The 25,933-nt window shown below is 34.3% G+C and overlaps 2 protein-coding genes across 9 annotated transcripts in view; both read left to right on the top strand.

Annotated features, from left to right (window-relative positions):
* ARL13B (ARF like GTPase 13B) overlaps positions 1–17,426 on the top strand; it is a 69,910-nt gene extending 52,484 nt beyond the window's left edge. For 3 of the 5 annotated variants that reach the window (XM_077774930.1, XM_077774934.1, XM_077774932.1), the window contains exons 7-10: positions 3,047–3,272; positions 6,025–6,141; positions 7,094–7,162; positions 15,580–17,426. In XM_077774930.1, the coding sequence (XP_077631056.1) occupies positions 3,047–3,272; positions 6,025–6,141; positions 7,094–7,162; positions 15,580–15,656 (489 nt within the window). In that variant the 3' untranslated portion in view covers positions 15,657–17,426. The remainder of the gene's footprint in view (positions 1–3,046; positions 3,273–6,024; positions 6,142–7,093; positions 7,163–15,579) is intronic. The other 2 variants (XM_077774931.1, XM_077774933.1) reach the window with 2 other exon arrangements.
* Positions 17,427–23,649: 6,223 nt separating this feature from the next.
* Positions 23,650–25,933, top strand: part of NSUN3 (NOP2/Sun RNA methyltransferase 3) — a 60,740-nt gene continuing 58,456 nt past the window's right edge. For 3 of the 4 annotated variants that reach the window (XR_013337760.1, XR_013337759.1, XM_077774939.1), the window contains exons 1-2: positions 23,675–23,816; positions 24,627–24,736. Coding sequence is in view for 2 of the 4 variants with exons in the window: in XM_077774939.1 (XP_077631065.1) it covers positions 23,805–23,816; positions 24,627–24,736 (122 nt within the window). In the remaining 2 variants the exon portion in view is untranslated. Of the gene's footprint in view, positions 23,817–24,626; positions 24,737–25,933 lie in introns of all 4 variants that reach the window. The other variant, XM_077774940.1, reaches the window with a different exon arrangement.

Below are 25,933 nucleotides of genomic sequence, written 5' to 3'. Positions count from 1 at the left end.
ACCGAGAATGAAAACGAAGATTGAATGTGGCAACTGCCATAATTACTGTCCTACTAAATCTTTTTTTTTTTTGTCATTTATTTCATAGGATAGTGATGTATTTACTCTTTCTTACATTTTGTCCTGGTATTGCTGTTACTCTCTCTTTAGAGTAATATTTAGGTGCCAATGATGCATTTTAGAGTATGTAAATGATTTTCTAATTATTTTTCCAGAACACTTAAAATGTTTGAAACTATAATAAGCTTTTCTATATGTGAGCATCATTTATTTTCATTTTGATTGTCAGAAATTTTACCAAAATTAATTTGTAGATTTTAATCATGAAGAAGTTAAGGAGCCGTGTATGTGTGTCTGTATGTCTGTATCTTCGTTTTCATTTTTCTACTGGTGTCCAGAGTTTGCCTGGCCCTACTTTAGTCACCCTCAGCAGCCATGCCTCCCTCGAGGCAGAGCTTCCTAAGTCTCCTCTCCATTCACTCCAGAGCTTAATGTGGCAGCCGGCTCGCTGGTTCCACCTGTATGTTTTCCATTCCTCTTCCCCTGTCACTGCCTCCTTCCACACAGGTCCTCATCTGGAAAGGTGGATGATTGTTTCTTCCTTGGGGCTGCTGATGAGGAGGGAGGCAGCTCCACAGGTAAGAAGATGATTGGATAGTTTTGGTATTGCTTTAGTTTGCAGAATGAATGGTAATATGAGATATTTTGTCTTGGGTTGCTTAGCAACCAGAAGGTTAATTGTATTTAATCATTTTATTAACCTGCCACATTTACCTTCAGTATATGCTTTACTAAGTACATTAAAGCTACCTTAATAATGACCTATTGATTTATCTCTATCCTATTAAATACTGGGTTTGCCAAGTCGTGTTGTATGTTCTTTAAAAAATATTAATAGAGAAGGAAATCAAGTTTGACTTTTCACTTTGAAACTTTAATTTACTCTATATTTGTAATAAAGTTCACCTTGTAAATAATGACCAATTATTTTATAGCACCATGGTTATAAATTTATATAGAAGGCCTTAGAAGGCCTTAATGCTTCTACCAACATTGTATTTTTCGCAATATAAAGATGTAAACAAGCATAGTATACCTTATATTGAAAATCCCTGAACTAATTAGTGGATGTGGAAAGTTATTATGCTTTCAAACCATGTTAATTTTAAGAAGATAATCGGTAAAGAAATGAAGGAAATGAAAACAAATTACCTAGCGTCTTTTTTCCACTGAGCAAGTATTTTTTTCCTTCCATTAAACTTCTCTTTTAAAATGTTTGCATTTTAGAGAATCGCCTTGCATTCATTTGATTTCATTACAAATAAAGAAAAAAAATGGTGAGGTATTAGTTCCAGAAGAGATGTATGGAACAATGGAACAAATAGTAACAAACCCAATTATATACAAGCATTTAGGATAAGGTAAAGGTGACATTTTAAATTTGAGAGAAAAGAGTTGGAATAACTGAACATCATTTGGAAGGCAGCTATGCTCACTACTATACCGCCAACGCACTGAACAATCATTTGGAAAGAAGTAAAATTAATGAACAGTGTATACCAAATTGAACTCCAGAAGACTTAAATGTGTAAAGTGTGTAAAGAAGCCTTAAAAGTACTAGCACATAATATAGTTAAACATTTGTAAATACTTGGAGAAGGAACACTTTTAAAGCAGGACCATCAAGGGGCGCCTGGGTGGCTTAGTCGGTTAAGCGTCCGACTTTCGCTTAGGTCATGATCTCGCGGTTCTGGGTTCGAGCCCCGCATCAGGCTCTGTGCTGGCTGCCAGCTCAGAGCCTGGAGCCTGTTTCAGTCTGTGACTCCCTCTCTCTCTGAGCCTCCCCTGCTCACGCTGTCTCTCTCTCTCCTAGAAATAAATAAAACATTTAAAAAAATAAATAAAAATAAAGCAGGACCATCAAGCCACAAATCATAAAGTGAAAAATGGGTCTTATTGTATTGTTTTGAAAGATCAGTTATACAAAGCTAAAAGCAAAAAACCCCAACTCCAAACAAACCCTAATGAAATATATCTAAGACACATAAGACCACCAAAAAAAAAAAAAGAACTCTTAGCAATTCCTATGAAAATAATGATGAATCTAGTAGGAAAAAAATTTTTGGGGTTACCATGGATAAAAACAAAAATAAAAATGACAATAAGTCATTTGATAGGTTGATACTTCATCCTCACTAGCAATAAAAAAAAAATAGATTGAATTAAACTAACACTGAGGTAAAAATATGTATTTATTAGTTTGACAGACATGTAAAAAGATTGATAATGATATACAGAAATTGAAAAGGAAATGAAGAAATGTCACTCTTCTAACCCTTTGCCTGGAGTGTAAACTGACTTTAGTTTTTCTGAAAGGAAGTGTTTGGTTACCTATTGATCCAGTAGTTCCACTGTTAGCAATTTATTCTAAAAAATAAATTCAATACTGTATTTCTTATAACAATGAAAAATTGAAAATAATTGTCTTGATTAGGAGTTGGTAAATTAAGTTATAACCTTCAAAATGATAATGTAGTTGATGAAAGTAGTAATAGCTAACACATATAGCTAACACTTTATTATGGGTCAGGTACTATTCTAAGCACTTCATGTAATTGTTGACAAGGAAAGAAATCTACATTCTTAAGTAAAAACTTAAGTTCTTTTTTGTTTAAAAAACAAATGCATAAATAAATGTGTATATGGAGAGACACATTCAATCATGTATGTTTGTGGGTGGTATATGTCTGTACATGCATGGGGTAGGAAAAGAAAAACACCTCTTAGTGATTATGCACCAAACAGAAATCATCTCTTGATTGTGGAATTACAGATAATATTTGTTTTCTTTCTTTATACTATATGTGTTTTCTGAATGCTTAACAATTAGTATGCTTTAATGATATATTCAATAAATAGTTTTTTTTTAATAAAAATGTCACAGTGCCCTGAAGTTACAGGATGCATTTGGATTCTTTGATTTCTCTTTTAAAACTGTCTTAGATACAACTTTTATATTAAAAATGATATATTTCATTTTTGTTAGAATGAAAGAAAACTTGAAAAAGAGAAAAAGAGACACAGTATGGAGAAAGGCAGTGATGGCCTGCCCCCAAAACTTAAAATGGAGAATGAGCAAATAGAGACACAGAGCCAGATCAGTGACAACAGCCAAAAAAACAATGAGCTTGGAATAGTTGAAAATTATAAAGAGGCATTAACACAGCAGTTGGAGAATGAAGATGATATAGACCAGCGATCATCAGAATCAGGTGATAAATCTAGTTATTAAAAATATATGTATGCATATATACACACAAAATTTAATGATACATCTATCATTTTTCATGATTATTTTCACAAAAAATGTACTGTAATATTTTTTTTGTCTCCAAATGCATTATTTATCATGGTTTTCTCATGGTTTTTAGTTTCTCCTTAGTGAATTTGCTAACTTACATTTTTATTCATGGCACCTTAAAATGTGGTCCTTTGTAATTAAAAGAATTTCAGCACAAAATTCTTTTTTCAGTTTTATTTCATAAATTTAGAATATAGCATAGTCCCAAGAATCCTTGGAATATGTTTAACCTTTAAGGCTCTTTTAAGGAGTTTTCTCTGGGTTTTATTTTAAGCTTTATAATACTGCAATTAGTGTCACTCTTTTATTGACTTGTTATTTCTATAGAATTCAGACATACTCATTTGAACATTTTCAAAGTTTTTATTTTATTTCCTTATTTTGAGAGAGAGATAGAAAATATGAGTGGGCAAGGGGGGGACAGGGTGGACAGAGAGAGAGGAAGAGAGAATTTCAAACAGGCTGAAATGTGTGCTGACAGCATGTCTGATACATGGCTAGAACTCAAAACCATGAGACCATGACCTCAGCCGAAATCAAGAATTGGACATTACCTGACTAAGCTACCCAGATGCCAGTAACCATTTTCCTATTATTTTAGTATCATACAAGATCTTCAATTCATAATTGCTTTATTTTCTCTAAGTGGTTTTGTGATTTAACAGGAAGTTCATGTCTTTGGTGTCATAGACAGCCTGTGTTTAGAATCAGACATCCTGGGATAGAATCTAGCTATTTGTTATTTTACACTGTATTGTTTTTCAGTCTTGGATTCTTCCTGTCTAAAATGGGGATAAGCATCATTTTTTTCCACAGAGTTTTTAGATTACTTACAACAAAAATAACCTGCAGTGTTTCTAGCTCAGGGTCTGACTTATGACCCAATAATCCCATTTCCTTGCAATTCCTAGTTAGCAGTATGGTTCCATTATATGTAAGAATGTTTATACATACTTGGGGCACCTGGGTGGCTCAGTCAGTTAAGTGTCCGACTCTAATTTCAGCCCAGGTAATGATCTCACGGTTTGTGGGTTCAACCCTGCATTGGGCTCTGCACTGACAGCGTGGAGCCTGCTTGGGATTCTCTCTGTCCCTCCTTCCCTCTCTATGAATGAATGAATGAATGAATAAATCTTAAGAAAGAATTTTTGTACAGCATCAGAAATGTTGTCAAAATAAGATCTCAATCCCTGAGGTTCAGGTTAAAAAAAACTTGATTTGGAAGTTACACCTTTTTTAAGTTGAGAAGTTAGGGTAGCCACATTCATACCCTTGTAGCTCTGTTAACAGAAAGTAGATTTAAAGTAGCCTCTCAATATGTTGAAAGAAATTTTGAACAGTAACACATTGTTAAAGAACAAAAGATTGGGCAGATTATTTGAAAATATGGTGTAGAAAGATCTAAGATAGTCAATTATACAACTATAATAAGTAACATTTTTGTGCTTTAGAACATGGCTTCAGATACCTTAGATTGTTTAATGCAGGATTATGTTATTTAATGTAAAAAATTTTAGAGTACATTATTCCCATTATTTTGAATAAGAAATCAGGGACTTGGAGAGGTTGAGTAGCTTGTTATGATCATACGTCTTGTCTGCAGCTGGGATGAGAGCCCTCTTCAGATTGTCTGCCCATTATCCTGTGCTCTTTCGTGACCCTGAGCTACTGCCCATCCTGAAATATCATGATTCTGGACTTTCTCTTTCCTTTCTCTCAAGCCTAAAGCTTGGGGTTTAATTGTAAAATGATTTCTTTGTTTCTCTGTGGAGTAAAATGTCTCAAATGACACTAATTTATTTAGAAAAAGTATGTGTTTATAAACATGTTTATATTTCTCATTGCTTTGTAGATTTCATAGATGTTGGCTATTTCTCACATAATAGATAATTCCCATTTTATAAAATGTATTACATATATATAAATTAAGCCGTTTGGGATTGTCACTTAAAATACTTAAGTAGCTTTGATGTTTGGTTATTTAACTACATTGTCATACGGTTTACACTGTTAAAATTTACATGTTAATGACATAGATGTCCTTAAATTGTTTATATGTGCTTAAGTGAGAATCTGTAGTTATTTTTTAGAAAGAGCAGCAATTCTGCAATGTCTAATAATGCGATTTTGGTTACATATATTTATTTATATTAGTCATACCTTGTCTGGGGGTTATTTTAAATGGGTAGGGTAATGTGTTTAAATTTGTTTAGGGTCTTTTTTCACATTCAAAGGATTAATTTTGGGTTGTTTATACCTAGAATCATTCTATATATTCTACTGGGACAAATCAATGTCTCTCCCCTTTCCCTGGGTTTCATGAGAATGCCTAGGATTAGACAATTATATTTACTTAATATGACGTTGGGAAAAAATATGTTACTTTTGGAAATGTGAACGTTTTCAGTATGCTGAATAATCTCTCATAAAACTTAAAATACAGGCTTTTTGCTGTTGGTATCAAGTACTAATTCAATAAGCAATCATTTAAAATTTTATTCTTAGTAAAAGCAGACTCACATTTTGTTACTGGTAACAATTTCCAAAGTTTGAAGATCTATTTTTATAGTAATGATAATATCAGTAGTCTAGTTCCATTCTTTTTTATTGTAGAAGTTTACATTTTCCCAAAGGCATATAGTTCAATGTTTATATTCTTATAGATAACAGTAAAAAGAAAACTAAGAAACTAAGAATAAAAAGGAGTCACCGTGTGGAACCTGTTAATACAGATGACTCTTCTCCTAAGAGTCCCACACCACCCCCTCCACCTCCTCCTGGTGAGTAAGTTGATCCTGATACTGAATTTAGATTTACTGCTCTAAACCATAAAGAAAAAGAAAGAAATTTTGTAGCTTTATTCAGTATATTTATTTTTTTATGAATTTGTGAAAAAAGTCCATTTTTTTCTTTTTTGTTCAAAACTTGTCATTGCTATTTTAGTCAGAAAAAAATGTTTCCTAAAAGAAAAAAAAAGGTAAAATTAATAAGAACATTTTACCCAAGCACTTTCTAGAATAGATTCAGGTCCTATTTGAGGTATCAGTGCCCAGATTGCTAAAAGGAATTTTTAAGTTTAATGAATGGCTAGATAGTGTAAGTTTTTAAATAGTTGAGTCTTTCATCCTGAAAGTTAATATTTGAAACCAAGATGTGTGAATTTTTCCAATATATTTCCAACATACATACCTTCTAGGTTGTTATGAGAATTAAAAGAAATATTGCATGTAAAACACTAAGACATACTGACTGCACAACAATTGTGAGTAATTTTTCAGCACTAGCATAGTACCTCACAAACTATATGTGCTCAATAAATATCTAAATGTATATGTTTGTAGTGTCCTTTTAGCCCTGTTAGAAGGCTTTAGGTGGTAACATTTTCCTTTGAGAAATAGTTCAAGACTCATTTCTAGTATTTCATTTATTAGAAGAAATTTCTTTTAGCCTTTACTAGAAGCTGGAGTAGTAGCCTAGGGTAATTTTTGATGGTGGTGAAGATGCTTATATTTTTAACTAAAGTAAAAACTTAAAGGATATGTTACCAGCCTATAATTACATTTTTAAATAAAAACTATTTCAGATGGCTTTGTGTCTATCCAGTACTGTCAGTCAATATACATATACATATGACTTGCCATCACATATATACATTCCTGTCAAGGGAGGGAACCAACAAACCTAAAGAGACCTTGTTTAACAGTGTTTTAAAATGTTTTTCTTTTTCTTTAGTTGGCTGGGGAACCCCCAAAGTCACTAGACTTCCAAAACTTGAGCCTCTTGGTGAAACACGTCATAATGGTAATGCAAAAGGATCAGTTTTCAAATATACATATTAAATCCACTTTTCTTTACCTCAACAAACTTTTATTTTTAGAAGCCTTTCAAATCTACAACCATCTTTTTTCATTATACTTTAGTCTTTTTATTTTATTTAATTTTTTTATTCTTTAGTGCCTTTGCCTCCATATAATTAGATTACTTTGGAATACAGAGGTAAAAATAATCATAGTTTGTGTTTATCCATTATAATTATGTAAATTGTTGTGGAATAGGGACAGTTTTAAAGCAATTTAAATTAAATATGAGACATTACAATTATCCTTAGTGTTAAAAACAGCATTGTCCTGTATATGCTCGGTACTCAGTGTTAACACCACGTAATTGTTCTTTGTCTGACTCTAATAAGTTGACCCAGCAGCTGAATATTGGAATGAAGTAAATATCAACACAGTTTGCAAAATCAGAGACTAAATCAGTAAACCAAATGAAGTTCAGCTAAATAGAAAGTTACTAAAGGCTTATTGACTTAAGAAACAGTTTTCTTTGGATGAAATTAATGTAAGGTTTAGTCCAGCCAATATATGGCATTAGAAATCTACCACTGGAAAGAGAAAGGGCAGTTGGGTATAGGGAAAACTGCCTTGTACAAGAGGCAGAAGTTCTGATTTCAGACCATGAGGTCAGGCTCTTTCAATAAAATGTTTCTAGAATGCAAAAGGGCAATTAAAGTTCTCCATCAAGAATATCCAATTCCCTTTTTGATACCTCTGTTTACCTAATCTAGAACTGAGTTTCCTACAGAGACCCATTACCAGGAAAGAAAAAAAAATCAGAAGTTTAATTTTTTTTTAATGTTTTTTTATTTATTTGTGTGTGTGAGAGAGAGACAGCATGAGCAGGGGAGGGTCAGAGAGAGAGAGGGAGATACAGAATCTGAAGCAGGCTCCAGGTTCTGAGCTTGCTGTCAGCACAGAGCCTGACATGGGGCTTGAACCCACGAACTGTGAGATCATGACCTGAGCCGAAGTCGGCGCTTAACCTACTGAGCTACCCAGGCACCCCAAAAATCATAAGTTTAGAAAAGCATTATCATGTAACTTGAAATTATATCAAACTGTATAAAATATTTTTATTCAAAAAGTATATAAAACTGGCCCATTTGTTTATTTGGAAAATAAAGTTCCAACCGATTGCAATTTAGGTTCATGTGGGTAGAATGGACAAGAAAGAGGACATTTGAAATTAGTTATAGAGTTTTGAAACTGGAGTTATGGCTTCAGGTCAGATTGTGAAGTCCCTTACACATATGTTAAGATGTCTGCACTTGCTAAAGTTTTCCAAGAGACCCTATACATTTTTGAACAGGGAAGTAGTGTTACTAGATGTGTTGTTTAGGAAAATAACTTTTTGTCACAATGGAAAGTACAGACTTGATGGTGGCCACAATGAGGTAACGATCCCGTCTATGAGGCTGTTGTAGCAGTCATAGTGAGAAGTGAGGTATGAAAATTGGAATGAAGAATAAGAAATGTATGTAGGAAATATCTTTTTTTTTTTAATGTTTATTTATTTGAGAGAGTGGGGCAGAGAGATAGAGACAGAATCTGAAGCAGGCTCCAAGCTGTGAGCTGTCAAAAGCCTGACAGGGGGCTTGAACCCACAAGCAGTGATATCATGACTTAAGCTGAAGTTGGATGCTTAACTGACTGAGCCACCCAGGCACCCCGGAAATATCTTAATTATAATAAGTAATATTTGATGAATTAATGTATGCACCGAGGGAGAGAGGAATAGAGGATTATTTGTTCAAAGGGCTGGAAGGTTGGTGCTATCTCTAAGACTGAAAATACTTGAGGAAGGAGAACTGCTTTGGAGATATCTGTAGGTTTATTTGTTTGTAAATGTCTTTTGACCAATTGGTATCAGAAAGACTTAAGAACTCAGGAGAAAAGAAGGGACCCTGGTGTTTGGAAGGTTTGCAGATTTTTTCAGTTGATACCACACAATAGGAATTCTTTGCCTGTGATAGATGCGCTGTCATCATTTACTGAATGAATCCAGGAGGGAATGATAGCTTCTTGTGTCTGAGAGAAATTTTGTAGAATGAAGAGAAAAGAAGTAATGGTACCATCCAGGGTGAACATAGTTAATGGAAAGTGGAAAAAGGTAAAAAAAAAATGGGTTGAGAAGGTTATTTTGTTTATCCTCACTTTCCTGTGTTTTTTTTTTTTTAAATTAGAACTCATGGGAAAGAATTGTAATAAATTAGTTGAGACCACCATATTCCAATAATTTAGTTAATTTTGAGTATGTATCTATCAATAAATGTAGCTTCCCAGAGCAGAGAAGAAAACACTATAACCTCACAAGTTTTAAAATATTTTTGTTGTTTTTTTCATATAAATTAGAAAAATTTTTTAATCTTTATTTTTGAGAGAGAGAGAGAGAGAGAGAGCGCGCGCGCACATGCACAGTCGAGCTCCAGGCTCTGAACTATCAGCACAGAGCCCAACATGGGGCTTTGGCTCGAACCTATGAACCGTGAGATCATGACCTGAGTCAAAGCTGGACACTCAACCAACTGAGCCATCCAGGCGCCCCCTTCCCATAAATTTTAAATCTAGGTATACCTAATCTGGGTTTAAAAAAAAAAAGTACAATCAACTGCTTTCATTAATGGGGAAGAAAGCAGGTATAATTAAAAATTCTAATAAAAAATAAGTTATTAAGATTTATCATAAGATCCTTATCTGAGATGCTGAGAGCTACCAGTTTTATAATTGCATCTTCTTCTTTTCTCCAGCTTTGTACACATTTCTTTGCACTTGAATAATGGCAAGTGCATAATGAACTAGAGTAGTAATTGAAAGATAACTGCTAATGACTTGTCACTTAAAACTTACTGGGATGAAAAACAATTTTTTATAGTTGGGAATTTTTAAGGCAAATTCTTACTTGTTCTTTGATAATAGACATTTACCTTGATAGCAGTTCCATTTTACTTTTTTAATTATTGTCTATAATACTTGCTTAGTGTAACAGTTAAGACATGCATTCAGAAAAGAGATTAAAAGAGAATCTGTATTTACTATATAAACAGTCTCAATCCATACTTCATTAAAATGTTATATATCATACATCATGGAAAATATATCAAGGATTCTCTTAGCTAAAAATACCAAATGCACTAAAGAATATTTCATATCTTAAAATATGAATGAAGATAAAATTTTGTACTACTCCAGTTTCATGTTTAAAAAGTTTGAAGCTCTTTATAAAAATACATTAACAATTAAGTCAGCCCTATCAGTTGGACACTAACATCAACTTATATTCCCTACATTTAAGACAATAAGAAACTTACTTTGTATGGAATGATTTTATTTTCCAGCAAAGAAATAATACAAAATAAGTTTCAAAAATAAAATAATTTCTTGGGAGGGGGAAAAGATACTTCTTGCCGTATGTATGTAAATTTTTTCTTTTTAGGAGGGCTTTGTNACATCATGGAAAATATATCAAGGATTCTCTTAGCTAAAAATACCAAATGCACTAAAGAATATTTCATATCTTAAAATATGAATGAAGATAAAATTTTGTACTACTCCAGTTTCATGTTTAAAAAGTTTGAAGCTCTTTATAAAAATACATTAACAATTAAGTCAGCCCTATCAGTTGGACACTAACATCAACTTATATTCCCTACATTTAAGACAATAAGAAACTTACTTTGTATGGAATGATTTTATTTTCCAGCAAAGAAATAATACAAAATAAGTTTCAAAAATAAAATAATTTCTTGGGAGGGGGAAAAGATACTTCTTGCCATATGTATGTGACTTTTTTCTTTTTAGGAGGGCTTTGTTTTTTAATGTTTATTTTTTGAGAGAGCATGAGTGGGGGAGGGGCAAAGGAGGGGGGACAGGATCTGAAGACAGCTCTGCACTGACAGGCTGACAGCAGCGAGCCCAATGTGGAGCTTGAACTCATGAACCGCGAGATCATGACCTGAGCTGAAGTCGGACGCTCAACAGACTAAGCCACCCAGGCACCCCTGGAGTTTTGGTTGTTTAATAAACTTAAATATACCGTATTAGAAACTATATTCACTCTGGTTTAATCATGAGTTCTGTTAACATGTTAAAATTCTCATTAATTTTGAAATTAAGAAATGTCATACTTGAAGTTTATCAAAAATAATTGTTTTAATTTTAATAATGACAATAATATAACAATAATATTAACAGTATGTTCTGTGTTCCTGGCATATTTCTAAGCACTTCAGATACCATTATCTCCTTTTAATTCTCCTAAAACTTGTAAGATGGGCAGTGATATCCCCATTTTGTGCACAGGGAACCTATACCCCAAGGTCAGATAGCTACCAAGTAGCAGTATTAGGATTTGAACTTAGTTGTATCCAGCTTTGAAATCCATATGTTTATTAATTGATATGTCATACTATTACATTAAGATTTATCTGGGTATCCTTGCAGCATACTAGTTGCTTTGAATTTATAGTTGTTTGAAAAATCATTTTCTCCTGATATATTTTTATATTTAAAGTGGTTTGCTTATAGATAGTAGCCTATAGTTGGATCATATTTTTTGATCCACTCTGACTCTCTGCCTTTTAATTGTTGAATTTGGACCATCCAGCATTCAAAGTGATTATTGGTATAGTTGGATTAATATCTACCATATCCATTACTGTTTTCTATGTGTTGCCCTCATTCTTTGTTCCTGTTTTTGTCTTCTACTCATTTTCAGCCATTTGTGGCTTTATTTTTTACTTATTTTAAATGTTTATTTATTTCGATAGAGAGAGTGCATGGGCACAAGTGGACACAGGCAGAGAGAGTGGGAGAGACAGAATCCCAAGCGGACTCTGCGCTGATAGCCCTGACACAGGGTTCAATCTCACTAACCATGAGATCATGATCTGAGCCAAAATCAAGAGTAGGATGCTTAACTGACTGAGCCACCCAGGCGACCCTGCCTGTTTTGGTTTTAACTGAGCATTTTATATGATTCCATTTTCTCCCCTTTCTTAGCATATTGCTTATACTACTTTTTTTTACCTTTTTTAGTAGCTTCTCTGGAGTTTGCAGTATACATTTACAACCAATCCAAGTCCACTTTCAAATATCACTGTATGATTTAATGGTTACTGCGAAGTACCTATAATAACCAAATAATCATAATTCCTTTCTCCTGTTCTTTATGCCTTGCTGTCATTCATTTGACTTTTATATAAACATACATAAGTGTATATATGTATATATTTAAGATAAATATGTTTATCTACATAATCAAATATATTGTTTCAACAAATTTTTATAGATCAATTAAGAATAAGAGAAATATGTTTTCATTTTACTTTTACTTATTTCTTCAATGCTTTTTCTTTATGTAGATCTGAGTTTTTGACCTATATTATTTTCCTTCTTTCTAAAGAACTAATTTTTCCATTTCTTGCAAGGCAAGTCTACTTGCAGTAAATTCCCTCAATTTTTGTTTGAGAAAGTTTTTATTTTTCCTTTACTTTTGAAGGACAGTTTTACTGGGTACAGAGGTTGGTATGTTTTCTTCCTCTAAATACTTTAAATATTTCACTTTACTTTCTTCTTGCTTGCATGGTGTCTTAGGAAAAGTTGGATGTAATTCTTATCTTTGATCCTTTGTTGGAAAGGTAGACTTTTTTTTGGCTTCTTTTTCAGGATTTTTTATTCTCTTTGATTTTCTGTGATTTGAAAATGATGTGCCTATCTGTGGTTCGTTTGACATATATCCTGCTCAGTGTTCTCTAGATTCCTGGATATGTGCTCTGCTGTCTGACATTAATTTGGGGAAAGTCTTAGTCATTGTTGCTTCAAATATGGCTTCTGTTCTTTTTTCTTTCTTCTTCTGATATTCCCATTATAAATAAGGCATGCCTTTTGTACTTGTCCCACAGCCCTTGGATGTTCTCTTGTTTTGTTTTGTTTCCAGTCTTTTTTCTCTTTGCTTTTAAGTTTTTGAGGATTTTATTGATCTATCCTCAAGCTCAGGGGTTCTTGCCTCGGTTGCATCCAGTCTACTAATAAACCCATCAAAGGCATTCTTCATTTCTGGAACAGTGGGGTTTTTAGGATTTCCATCTGTCTGCTTACATTGCCATCTGCTCTTGCATGCAACCTCTCCATTAAAGCCTATAAATCATAGTTGTCTTAAATTCCTGGCCTAATAATTCCAACATTCCTGCCATGTCTTGCGCTGATGTTTGATGTAGCTCTTCAAATTCTGGGTGTTTTGCCTTTCTGAATGCCTTGTGTTATTTTTGTTATTTTTTAATTTTATTTTTATTGATAGCCTGACATGATGTCCCAGGTGAAAAGAACTGCTGTAAATTGGCAATATAGTGGTGATGTGTGGAAGGAGAAGTGTTATAGATTTCTGTGATTAGATCTTAGATTTTTAGTGAGCCTGAGCATCTGGGACTGTGAACTTCACAAGAGTTTCTCAGTTTTTTCCTGCTGAAAAATAAAATGGACAGAATGGAGAGAGCCAGCTGGAATTGGTGACTTCCTTCCTGAGATTGGTTAGGGTTTGCTAATACCCCAGTAGGCTAGTCTCTAGTTAAGTAGTTTGCCTGAGGGCAGGTCTTGTGCCCCAGAACAGAGTGCTCTGAGGTATTTCTAAATGGTTTCTTTTCCCCTCCCCTGCCAGAAGCAGGAGAGGATTTTTCTCCAATATTTATTGTGGGAATTTGTTCAAGAGCCAAGAGATAAATCTCACAGTATTGTGGGCATCCTCTTAGGACTTAGACTTTCATTCTCAGACTTGTTGGTAGCAAGCCTCCAGCAATTTATCAGTACAGTTCAGGTTTATTCCCTCCACAGATTCTATTCATGAATATCTTTTTGGGTAAACCAAAACTCCCTATATTTGCCAGTCTGTCTCCAGTATTGAGGCAGTGATTTGTCTTATGACCTCCCCCCTTAAGGATCTGAGACAAGTTGTTGACTTTTTTTAGTCTGTTCAGCCTTTTTACTTCTTGTTAGGATGCAGTGGTGACTTCCAATCTCCCTAAATGCTGTTATGACTTTTTTATATTAATATTTGTTAAGTAGGGCCCCTGGGTGCTAGATGGTAAGCCTTAGTTCAAAAAGACCACAAAAGAAATCAAAATAGGAGAAGTTTATTACTCCCAGGTCCTAGAGGAAGTATAGGGCATTCTTTGAGGGTTCCTCAGCGGGAAATCAAGGCAGAATACAAGCAGAGAGAGCTGTAGGAACAGGGGAACATGCTAAGGACAGATTCCTGAATTCAAAACAAAAGAGTCTTACCTTACAGAAGGTCCTGGAAGGTGAGGGAGACTGTTGGTCACAGAGGGCATCGGGGAAGTCATATCAGGAACTTAGATTTACTTGCGACTTTGCAAGCTGTTATCTAGGGCATGTGCTAGTTTGGATGAGAGGCTAGTTAGCCAAACTCTCCACATATGTGAAACTGGAAACAGGCCTCTAATACATTTTTAATATGTTTATTTCAAGTGACCCTAAAAATCTATGTTTCTAGAATAATTTTAAGGTAATAGGCTAGAAAAGAATTACTTACTGAAGGTTTACATATTCTTAAATTTTTAAAAACATTTTATTTTTGAGAGGTGGGGGAGAGGGGAAGAAAGAGGGAGACACAGGATCCAAAGCAGGCTCCAGGCTCAGAGCTGTCATCACAGAGCCCAATGCGGGGCTTGAACTAATGAACTGTGAGATCATGACCTAAGCCGAAGTACAACGCCAAACTGACTGAGCCAGCCAGGCACCCCTGAATGTTTATATATTCTATTAAATTTAAAATAATTTATAATAATTAAGCGACAGGAACTTGTTATGAAATATGAAATAAGACTTTCTTTGTATCAAATATGCCTTAAATTGCTGAATAATAGTAAATCATCATTGTAAAAGATTACTATTTACCACAAAACTAAGATATTTAATTAACTCTTTCCCAAAATACCTAGAAGAAATAGGCATTGGATGAGAACATGGATTATACAAATATTGACTTATCAGGGCCTTGGCAACAGGTTCCATAGATTTTGAATATTTGTTATTTGTTTGTTCTACTGTGAATGTGTAATTGGAAATAATCATATATATTACATATAACTTTTTAAAAAATCAACTGGAAATTAATTTATAATCTAGAGTTAGAAATTCATCCTACTGGTTGTGTTTTGAATTTATTCAAGTTTTCTTGAATTTTTATTTTTTTCTTCTATTCTCCTCACCTGTTGTTTCACCTGCCAAGTGACAGTGCTCTACTCTTTTAAAGTGTTGGTTGGAAAATAATGAATTGTATCAAAAATTTTGATTTACCACCTCTTTCATATTTTTGGTTGATTTACCACCTCTGTTTCATATTTTTGGTGTCCCTTCTCTACTTAGATTTCTATGGGAAGCCACTGCCTCCCCTGACTGCGCGACAGAGACCTAACAGTGATGCTCACGATGTGGCTTCGTGACCCAGTCATGGGGATGAGCTTTTTAAAGATCTGCAAGATGAACTAGAAGACCTTATTTCTCAAAGAAGAAAAACCCTAAGCGTTGATGACTGGGATGACATAGTGGTTTCAGTGAGATAAATAGCCAAAGACCTGACAGATAGGACAATTACCCATGTTATTCATGGTTGTAAAAAAAAAAAAGGAAGCAAAATGACCAGTAGACGGGATGAGCATTTGAATCAAGTTAGCAGGAGTTACTGTTGACTCTGGTTTTTACAGTCCTACTCCTGGGCATATTCCTGAAGGAAAACCTCTTCAGAAAAAGAGCCAATGGACTCTACACACTTTCTTTACTGTTTGTTTAATAGTCTTTATTACTGTATCTTAAACACATTTTTTTGTAAGATACATGTGCATGGAAGGGGAACTCTTGGGAATTTATAACCTAAGTTTTTAACTTTTTATATTTTTCTAAAACATAAGAATTTTAATTACTATGATATTGCACTTTTCTATAGATGCTTTGTTTAAATTGTGTCTGGAAATGGAGTTGATTTACTTGACAAACATAAACTACACAAACAACATATTTATATGGTTTCAGATATATTTCATAATAGTATTATTCTTGAAGTATACATCCTAATTTTACCCAATTTTAAAATAATACCTTTTAAAAATAGATTCTTAGATCTTTATTCTACCAAATTATATTATTTGAAAACACTACCCAAGGAGAGTTCAATTTTTTTGTCATTTCCTTTTTTTGGTAATGATCACAATAAATAAAAAAGAGACTTGAAATATGTTTTTGACCTAAGTGCTTTTTAAATTAATAAAAATGTCATGTGAGATATTATTAAAATTCCTAATGAACACCTCTTTTATAAGATAGATCATTTCAGATCAAGGTGCTCCATGTTACCCCCTCATTCTGTCAGAAGCTTCAGTGACTCTTTTAGGTTATTCTAATTGTTTTGTGCCTTGGAAATAAAGGCAGAAAGACTGAAAAAGCGACTGTAGTACAGAGACTGGTGTTTTATAACCAGGAAATGCTTGGGTACTAATCAATAAGAATAAAAATGATGGTTTAAAATTACTTTTATGAAGAAATAGTTCCAAGATAATTTCTCAATTTAAAATAATAGCACTTCTCTTGCACTAAAGAATGGCATCTATAGGATTTTCTACTTGTCTGGCATTTAGACGAACTTATAGAAATATACTTCAAACTTATAGAAATATACTTTGAGTAATAGATTCATAGTGTTGCATTTAACTGAAAGTGTACATTTATATCAAGATGAAAACGCAATATGAAAATACAATATGAATGCTTATCACCTTGTTAAAATTGGTGAGTTGGGTAACTTGTACTGAAAACAGGCATATACTAGTATCTGACAATAACAAGATTAAGTATGTCTAAGACAGTTTAATATGGTTATTTACTTTAAAATTTTAACTTTGGAGATTCACACTTTAATCATATTTTATAACAACCTAAATATGATAGATGGCTGAAATGTGAGGAAAAGCAACACAAGAACACAGACTTTGAACTGGATTTTAGAGAAAAACTTGTTTGTATATCTTTTTTGGCTCCTTTTCGTAACATTTACATTTAGTCATTTTTTTAAAAAAACTAAACTTATACTTTTGCCACCTTTTTAATTTTTATCTAGTTTGAGAATAAATAAAAGTTAAAATTTTTTTTTGTTTCCTACCAGTGATTACTGTAGTATACAATAAAACTGAGTTCATTTATTAGAAATGCATAAAATGATTTTGAAATTAAATACATGACAAAGTGAAATGTTTTATATATGTCTCTCAAAAATTTGTATTCTTAAAACATTCTAAAAATATTTTAAAAGAAGTTTTGTAAATCCAGGTTGCTTTTAACAGGTAAATGCCTATTTTGTTATTTGTTGCATTTTTATTCATAATCATCATGAATTATGACATTTTCACACAATAAAAATAATTTATATCAGTATCCTGCTTTGCTTTTCATTTGATAAACTTAAATGATTTCTTTTTGGTAACAAAATAGAGAAGGATTTATAATATGACTTTTGGAAGAGTCAACAGATTAAAATAATGACTTTATTTTATATGAAACCTTTTTTCTCTGCACAGTTTTTATATATGTAGAAAAGAAAATTGTCATTTTAAAGGCCATTAAAAATAACATCATATCACTTTATGATTCTAGATGATCCAATGTCTGTCTTTTGTTAAAGCTGCTACTGACCCAAAGATATATCTTACTTATTTAAAAGAGAATTCTATATGCCTTTTATGCAAAAAGCATACATCACATATATCCAATATCATATGTGATTCTAACTATGAAATTATCAAAGCAGCACTAGAAAGAAATGTTCTAAAACAGTCATAATGATTTTTTTAGAGTTATTGGTTGTGTGTTTTCCTCAGTTTTTCGNCATATATCCAATATCATATGTGATTCTAACTATGAAATTATCAAAGCAGCACTAGAAAGAAATGTTCTAAAACAGTAATAATGATTTTTTTAGTTATTGGTTGTGTGTTTTCCTCAGTTTTTCAAGCTAGTTTTTAAAATTTTGCTTTTAAATTACTTTTATAATGGGAGAATCAAACTTACAATTTTGTAAAAATTAAGTGCCATGTTTTCTGCAAGCTTAATATTAAATGGTCTTTCAAGTGTCAAATGAAAGACTTAATATGTAAAACTTATTTTGAATAGCCCAGAAACATTATCTATAGAATGTGCCATTATATTTGCAGCTAATCTCTTAACTAAGTATTCTTTTACTAGGACAATATTTTATTTTATTTGATACTCAGTTCTATGAGCTATACTCTTCATGTTATTCAGTTTCTCCTATTCTCCACTAATCTAATACTTCTAGATGTCAAAAGTTTTATATATATAAATAAGTATATAAATAAAAATGTAGCTTATAAACTTTATTATCCTTGGCTTTAAATAAGTTTTTCTCTACATGGAGAAGTTTTGCAACTAAGATTCTGCTAATACTATTTATCAAGAAAATATTCCTGCTGATCCAAAAAACAGACTCAGATGAGTTACTTTAAACTTTTTTTTAACACTTACTCATTTTTAGGAGGTAGAGACAGAGCATGAGTGGAGGAGGAGCAGAGAGANTCTCTCCTAGAAATAAATAAAACATTTAAAAAATTTTAAAAAAAAATAAAGTATGATTATAAATTATCAAAANTCTCCCCTGCTCACGCTGTCTTGGCTCTCTCTCTCCTAGAAATAAATAAAACATTTAAAAAAATTTTAAAAAAAATAAAAAAATAAAGTATGATTATAAATGATCAAAGTAACAATAATCCATTAGCTTTGTGGAAACACTAATGGAAGCCTTTTGCAAGGGAGAGGGGAGATAGAAAATCAGAAATGAATTTCATTTATTTTTATTTTATTTTGAAAATGTTTGTTTATTTTTGAGAGAAAGAGTGCATATGCACACATGCAGGAGAGGCGGAGAGAGCAGGAGAGAATCCCAAGTAAGCTCCTCGCTGTCAGCTCAGAGCTAGAGGATGAGGGGCTCGATCCTAGAACCACTGATTCAGGACCTGATCTAAAATCAAGAGTTGGTCACTCAACCAACTAAGCCATCCAGGGGGCCCAGAAATGAATTTCCTTTAATGAAGGGGAGCAGTTTATAACTGAAGAAAAATAGGAATAAAATTATTTGCTTGTTTAGGCTGAGTTGTAAAGTCTTTCTGTGTGCTGATGAGGAAACCGTATTTATGACCTAGATAAATGGGTGAGTGGTCTCCAGATTTTTATGATACCTCTTTTCCAGTAAATATTTAAGTTAATTGTATTTGTTTAGTGGATCTGCCATAACATAGTACCAAAGACTTGGTGGATCAAACAACAGAAATTAATTTTCTTAACAGTTCTGAAGTCTGGAAGTCCAAGATCAGCCTGGAACCTTGTTGGCAGGATTGGCTTCTTTTGAAACTTCTCTCCTTGGCTTATAGATGGCTTCCTTCTCCCTGTTTCCTCACATGATCTTTACACTGTGTATGTTTACCCTTAGTGTCTCAGCCTGTTTAAACTTCCTCTTTTTGGGGCGCCTGGGTGGCTTAGTCGGTTAAGCGTCCGACTTTCGCTTAGGTCATGATCTCGCGTTTCGTGGGTTCGAGCCCCGCGTCGGGCTCTGTGCTGACTGCCAGCTCAGAGCCTGGAGCCTGTTTCAGTCTGTGACTCCCTCTCTCTCTGACCCTCCCCTGCTCACGCCGTCTCTCTCTCTCCTAGAAATAAATAAAAATATTAAAAAAAAAAGTCTAAAAAAAAACCTTCCTCTTTTTATAGAGATATCAGTCAGGACCCACCCTAAAGACCTTCTTTAACTTAATCACCTCTAAAAGAGTATTTCTGAGGGGCGCCTGGGTGGCTTAGTCGGTTGAGCGTCCGACTTTCGCTTGGGTCATGATCTCGCGGTTCGTGGGTTCGAGCCCCTCGTCGGGCTCTGTGCTGACTGCCAGCTCAGAGCCTGGAGCCTGTTTCAGTCTGTGACTCCCTCTCTCTCTGACCCTCCCCTGCTCGCGCTGTCTCTCTCTCTCTCTCTCCTAGAAATAAATAAAACATTAAAAAAAAAAAAGAGTATTTCTGAATGGTCACATTTTGAGGTACTGGGGCTTAGGGCTTCAGCATGTGAATTTTGAGGGGATAATTTTCAGTTCCTAACAGTTACATATATGTTCTGTACTTTATACATGTACCTCCCCCTAAGTTTTTTTTTTTTAAGTTTTGATAAAGTTAAATAAAAACACAAGTTATATTTACTTTACACATGCAGTGAATTGTCTGATAGAATTTGTACATACCACTTTGGAGAACCAAAATAATAAAATGAGAATCTGCTAATTAGCTACTCTCCCGAAGTGAAATTTCAAGATTGCCTCTAACTATGCTTTGTTCTCTTGCTTTGACTGTGGATTTCTTTGTTGTGTTTTTCTGCCAGTCATTGTAAGGAGCTAATGGTCTCTGGATGTTGGATCCTTTTACTACAAAGCCTGTCTTTACCTTTTTGACACATAAGTCTCTCTACAAACATGAAGGGTTTTGAGAAATGTTTTATGTAAATATGAAAATTCATAAAATATACAGAAGTCTATAAAGTATACTTATTCTGAAACACTTTTTTTAAATGTTTATTTTTGAGACAGAGACAGAGAGAGAGCATGAGTGAGGATGACGGAGAGAGAGGGAGACACAGAATCTGAAGCAGGTTCCAGGCTCTGGGCCATCAGCACAGAGGNTATAAAGTATACTTATTCTGAAACACTTTTTTTAAATGTTTATTTTTGAGACAGAGACAGAGAGAGAGCATGAGTGAGGATGACGGAGAGAGGGAGACAGAATCTGAAGCAGGTTCCAGGCTCTGGGCCATCAGCACAGAGCCTGAGGCCGGGCTCAAACTCAGGAATTGTGAGAACATGACCTGAGACATAGTCAGCAGCTCAACAGACTGAGCCACTGAAACACTTCTTATGAAGTGGTATGAATTTTGCCAGGTGCCCACCGAAACTCTTCTTATATCAATTTCTTATCTGCAATAAACTTGCTTAGATATGTAAAAATTCTTTTCCTGCCCAGTGTAGGACTTTATTTAAGCTGCTTTATTCTTTAGTAATAATAATAAGATATATAATTGCTGGTATTTGTGTCAGCTCAATTTCTTATATCTGCAGTGTTTTACAACAAGTCTGCTAACAGTTTCTATTTTTAAAATTTAGTGTGGAGCTTTGTTTATTCTCCAGTAGCTATTTGATGTGAGGTAGGGGAAGTCCACTAACATTCTCATGATACATTGTTGATTCTAGATAGATTCATGGGTTAAATATTAAAGATCAAACTGTAAAGAAAAAAAGAGGAAGAAACCATTAATAGCTTGCCTCTGTGAAAAGAAAATTTCAAGCCCCAAAGCAATGGAATTAATTACAAAATCAAATAATTTTGAATTCTTTATAATTTTATAACTGCATAAAATTTTAAAGTATTTTTACATTTAAAGTTAAAGGATTGAAAGAAAAAAATGGGAAAAGACTTGAAAATGTGATATGGTCAACACTAATATAAATAAAAATAGCACGCAGGCATCTATAGGTAAGTGGACATGAGGTAATTTACAAAAGAAGTATAATAACTAATGAGATTTGAAAACTTCAAATTAACGACATAATAAAAAATCATAAGGCTATCAGACAAACATGAGGAAAAATGTTGATCCATAATAAGGAGGTAGCTAGTATACTAACCTCCATACTTTGGAATACTATGCAACTTTTAGAAATGATGTAGATAAAGAATTTTTAATATAAGAAAGTGATTATAAAAACAAAGGATGCACTATACTATTTGATTAACCTTGAAAATGCATAAATATAGAGGAATACACCAAAATAATAGAGATGATCTCTAGTGGCATGATGCCCATTTTTCATTCTCATAAGCTTTTTTTTTTTAATATTTTTATTTATTTCTAGGAGAGAGAGAGAGAGACAGCGTGAGCAGGGGAGGGTCAGAGAGAGAGGGAGGCACAGACCGAAACAGGCTCCAGGCTCTGAGCTGGCAGTCAGCACAGAGGCCGACGCGGGGCTCGAACCCACGAACCGCGAGATCATGACCTAAGCGAAAGTCGGACGCTTAACCGACTAAGCCACCCAGGCGCCCGTATTCTCAAAAGCTTTTGATTTTACATTTTCTTTAGTAAGCATTAGCTTATTTAAAATCAGAAAATAGAAACACTCTAAAAAAGCAAAAATATAATAGAACCAATTTGACCTCTTTCCAAGCATTACATCATTTCCTAATAGAAATAGAAAGTATATGAATTCTATATCTCCTTAAAAGTCCTTAAAATGTCTATTTTGCAAATATACTACCACATTAATTCATTAAATGCAAACATTCTGTAATGAGCACAGAAAAAATATAAAATCTTGAGTATAGAAGCTGAAAGGTGGACTAATGACTTTCCTTAAACAACAAACTGCATTTAATCACTTTGCTCCTTAATACGATATTTAATACTATTTTTGCACCAAATCTAAATTCATTTTTATATTACTGGGGAACTTGTTTAAATAAGCTTCTAATCACATTAGAGGTGATGAAATTTTCTTTTTACATGGTTTTAAGATTTGTACCTGTCGTATATGCCTATACTGATATTTTGAGTCTCAAAATGATGATGCTCATTAGATATCAGGGACATATGAAGCGCTGATTTCCTGATGGGTTGCTTATCGCTGTTACAAGGGAGCAACTGAATAGTAACACTAAAAAAGCAAATAAACTGCTGTTCCTATCAGAATGGGTGTAATACCTTCCTCAGAACTAATAACACTGCCCTTGGTAAAGGTGGGTGGGAGGCTAGTGTGTAGGATCATTTTGGTCTTCAGGCATTTGGTATCAGAACGTGATGATAATAATCTCAAAGATCATGATTGTGAAGATAATACATAGCAGCAGCTAACGTTTGGGCGTTTGTTTCCTACTCTTTGTGCTAAATGCTTTACTGTATTTCAATTAATCCTTTAACCCTCCCCGTTAAAAGAAATTATCCCAATTGACCATCTCTAGGAAATAAGTAGCTTAATTTCTTCATCATATCCGTCCCTTTTACCCTGTTCTGAATATCTGAGCTAAGCGAGAGGGTCATCAAATTTGGTAGATTAATCAGTAACTAGCTTAGCTTCTGAGACCATTTTTCAGTAATGATCATTATACAAAACCTAACAGTAACAAAGACTTTTTCTTTCTTTCCTGGTTTTTTTTTTTTTAATGAGCCGCAAGCATACAGCAATCCCTGTGATGTTAAAGGTTCAACTTGACGTTCTGGACCCTCAAAGCTCCGCCCAAGGGCCTAGCCACGCCCCTCGCAGTAAGTACAGCCCCCATCAGCCTTCAGAGGAAGTAACTTAGCGCGTGCCTCTCGCGGGATCTACGCCCCTTTCTGGCGAGATTTCGATAACGTAGGCACAGCAGTATCTCGCGGGAAGTTGAACCGGCAAAGTGAGGGATGGAAGCAAATGCGGGTGAATGTCGCACGTGAGGCTGTGCTGTTGATTTCCTGGAGGTGTTGGATGCTGGGTGGTTAGACCTTTTCTTTGGCATCTCCTAGCGGGATAATGTTGACCCGGGTGAGGCTGGCACTCAGCTGGGCTCCTCGGCGAGGGTGGGGGTTGCGATGAGGGAACTCCTCGAGCTGTTGGTTTCTCTGCTGCACAGTCCCAACCCCTAGAATAATGCTGAATGCTCTTCTCGTGAGCGTTTTCTGTCGTTTTCTTCCAAGACTCACCTGCATTCCAAGTAATTTGTATGCAATCCAGCCGGTAAACTTTATGACCCACACCCTTGCGTTTTGAGCAGAATGCATGCTCCACCAGGGCTGAGACTATCACTGTTTTTTCCTGGGAGCTTAGAACGATGTTAACATACTCAGCACTCAAATAACTCAGATGAGTTAGTGAAATACAGTTGCAAGGGAGTTTCCACAGGAATGGAGTGACTTTTTCTTTTTTGAAGTAGCCTTTTTATTTTAGAACACTTTTACATAAAAGCTGCAAAGATAATACAGACTTCCCATATGCTTTTCACCCAGTTTCCCTTAATGTTAATACCTAGCTTGGCTTATGTAATTTTGTTCCTTTAACACAGCTTCCTCTAGTTGTTCCAGAGGAATACTAGAATTCCTCTGAGTAATCCCGTTACGCTAGAATTAACACCACTAATTCTTTAACCATTGTTTTTCCATTTGAGCAATAATTGCTTGAAGAAACCCCTTTTTTGGTAAATGTCTAAGTACAGTTTTGTTACATTTGAGTTCCTGCTCCCTTGCAAGAACTAGTAATTATTTTAAAACGTGTTCTTAAGGAAATAACTGTACTAATTTGAAGTTTAATAAATTTGTAATAGTAGATTGTGTCAGCAACGTTTTCTTGTTATCATAGCTGAAAACAAAATCAGAGAGGAAGCTTGCAAAACAGATTTGCAAAGTTGTATTGGATCATTTTGAAAAGCAGTACTCCAAAGAACTTGGAGATGCCTGGAATACAGTAAGGTTAGTATAATTCATCTCGGGATGCCTATAATAGAACACAAAATAAAGCCTTTTCGGTGGGGAGGAGGCATGCTGTGAGGATAAGGGGTAAAAGATTTTAAACCTGGCTTTCCTTTTCCTACAGTGGCTAGAGAAGGGAAGAACTGGGAAGAAATAGATGGAATCGTAGGAAAATGGAAAGAGGAGAAAGAAAACTTTGTAAGAAAAAAATTGTTAGGCCCTTGCCTTGAGCAGTTGTTATGATCTTTGAAACAGGAATGCCCACCAGTTTGACATAATGAATTCTACTGTAACAGAAAAATCCTAAAACTTTTGACTGTTTTCTGAAATTCAGAAAGTAATACAACATATATTTAAAGCCAGCACTGCTCTGTCTTAGCTAGAGTGACTTTATTTGATAGTCCTATTTCCTCCCTGTGTCTGTGGCTGGCTGTGTTTTGACCACATGTGCACACACAAATTCTTTAAATGTATTACTGAAAACAAAACATTTCATGGATAGAAGTGAGAGAAGTTTGATTTGTGTGTTTAGTGTTACCTTTGGTCTGAATGTTATTCCATGGATTCTTTACACTGAGCTCTTACACAGTGTGTTCCATGCTCCATGGTCTAGAAAGAGCAAGACAAACCCCATGTCTGATTTGCTTGCAGTCTGGTGTTCATAGTTTATAAATGACTAGTTCCATAAATATCCTGATAGAAATGAGCAGGAGTACCTTGTCTTATTTAACAAAGCCCAAGGGTGCCAGCAAAGGCTTGAGGAGAAGCCAGGCATTGGGGCTTCACAGGAGTTACCTCGGCAAAAAGAACCAGCAGTTTAGCCAGAAAGAATATGTGTTGCTTCTGAAGCTAGAGGCAAACGCCCAGTACATTTTGTTCAGGGAACAGAAAAAGTTCTGTGGCTATAAACAGTGGAAATTTGTTTGCATTGTCTTCTTGAATCAACTCAATAACCGCTTCTCATTTACAAACGCTAGCTTTAAGCATTTTTTAAAACAGATTACATAGTGACTGATAAAGTCTGAGGCTGTTCTGAGATGATTTTAGGACAGATTACGCTGTTTTAGAATCTTATAGATGCTAGAATATGAAAAAGTCGTTTATAATTGTGGTTTTTATTTCAAAACTAGATCTTAAAATGGGCGTCTTCTGGCACAGAGAAGAAAGGGAAGTATGAGAGTAAAGTGTAATAAATTC

Source organism: Crocuta crocuta, unplaced genomic scaffold, assembly GCF_008692635.1.
Source record: "Crocuta crocuta isolate KB4526 unplaced genomic scaffold, BGI_CrCroc_1.0 scaffold6, whole genome shotgun sequence".
In the NCBI taxonomy this organism is placed as follows: Eukaryota; Metazoa; Chordata; class Mammalia; order Carnivora; family Hyaenidae; genus Crocuta; species Crocuta crocuta.
The sequence above is the reverse complement of the archived record's forward strand: the minus strand, read 5'-3'. Positions and strand labels throughout refer to the sequence as shown.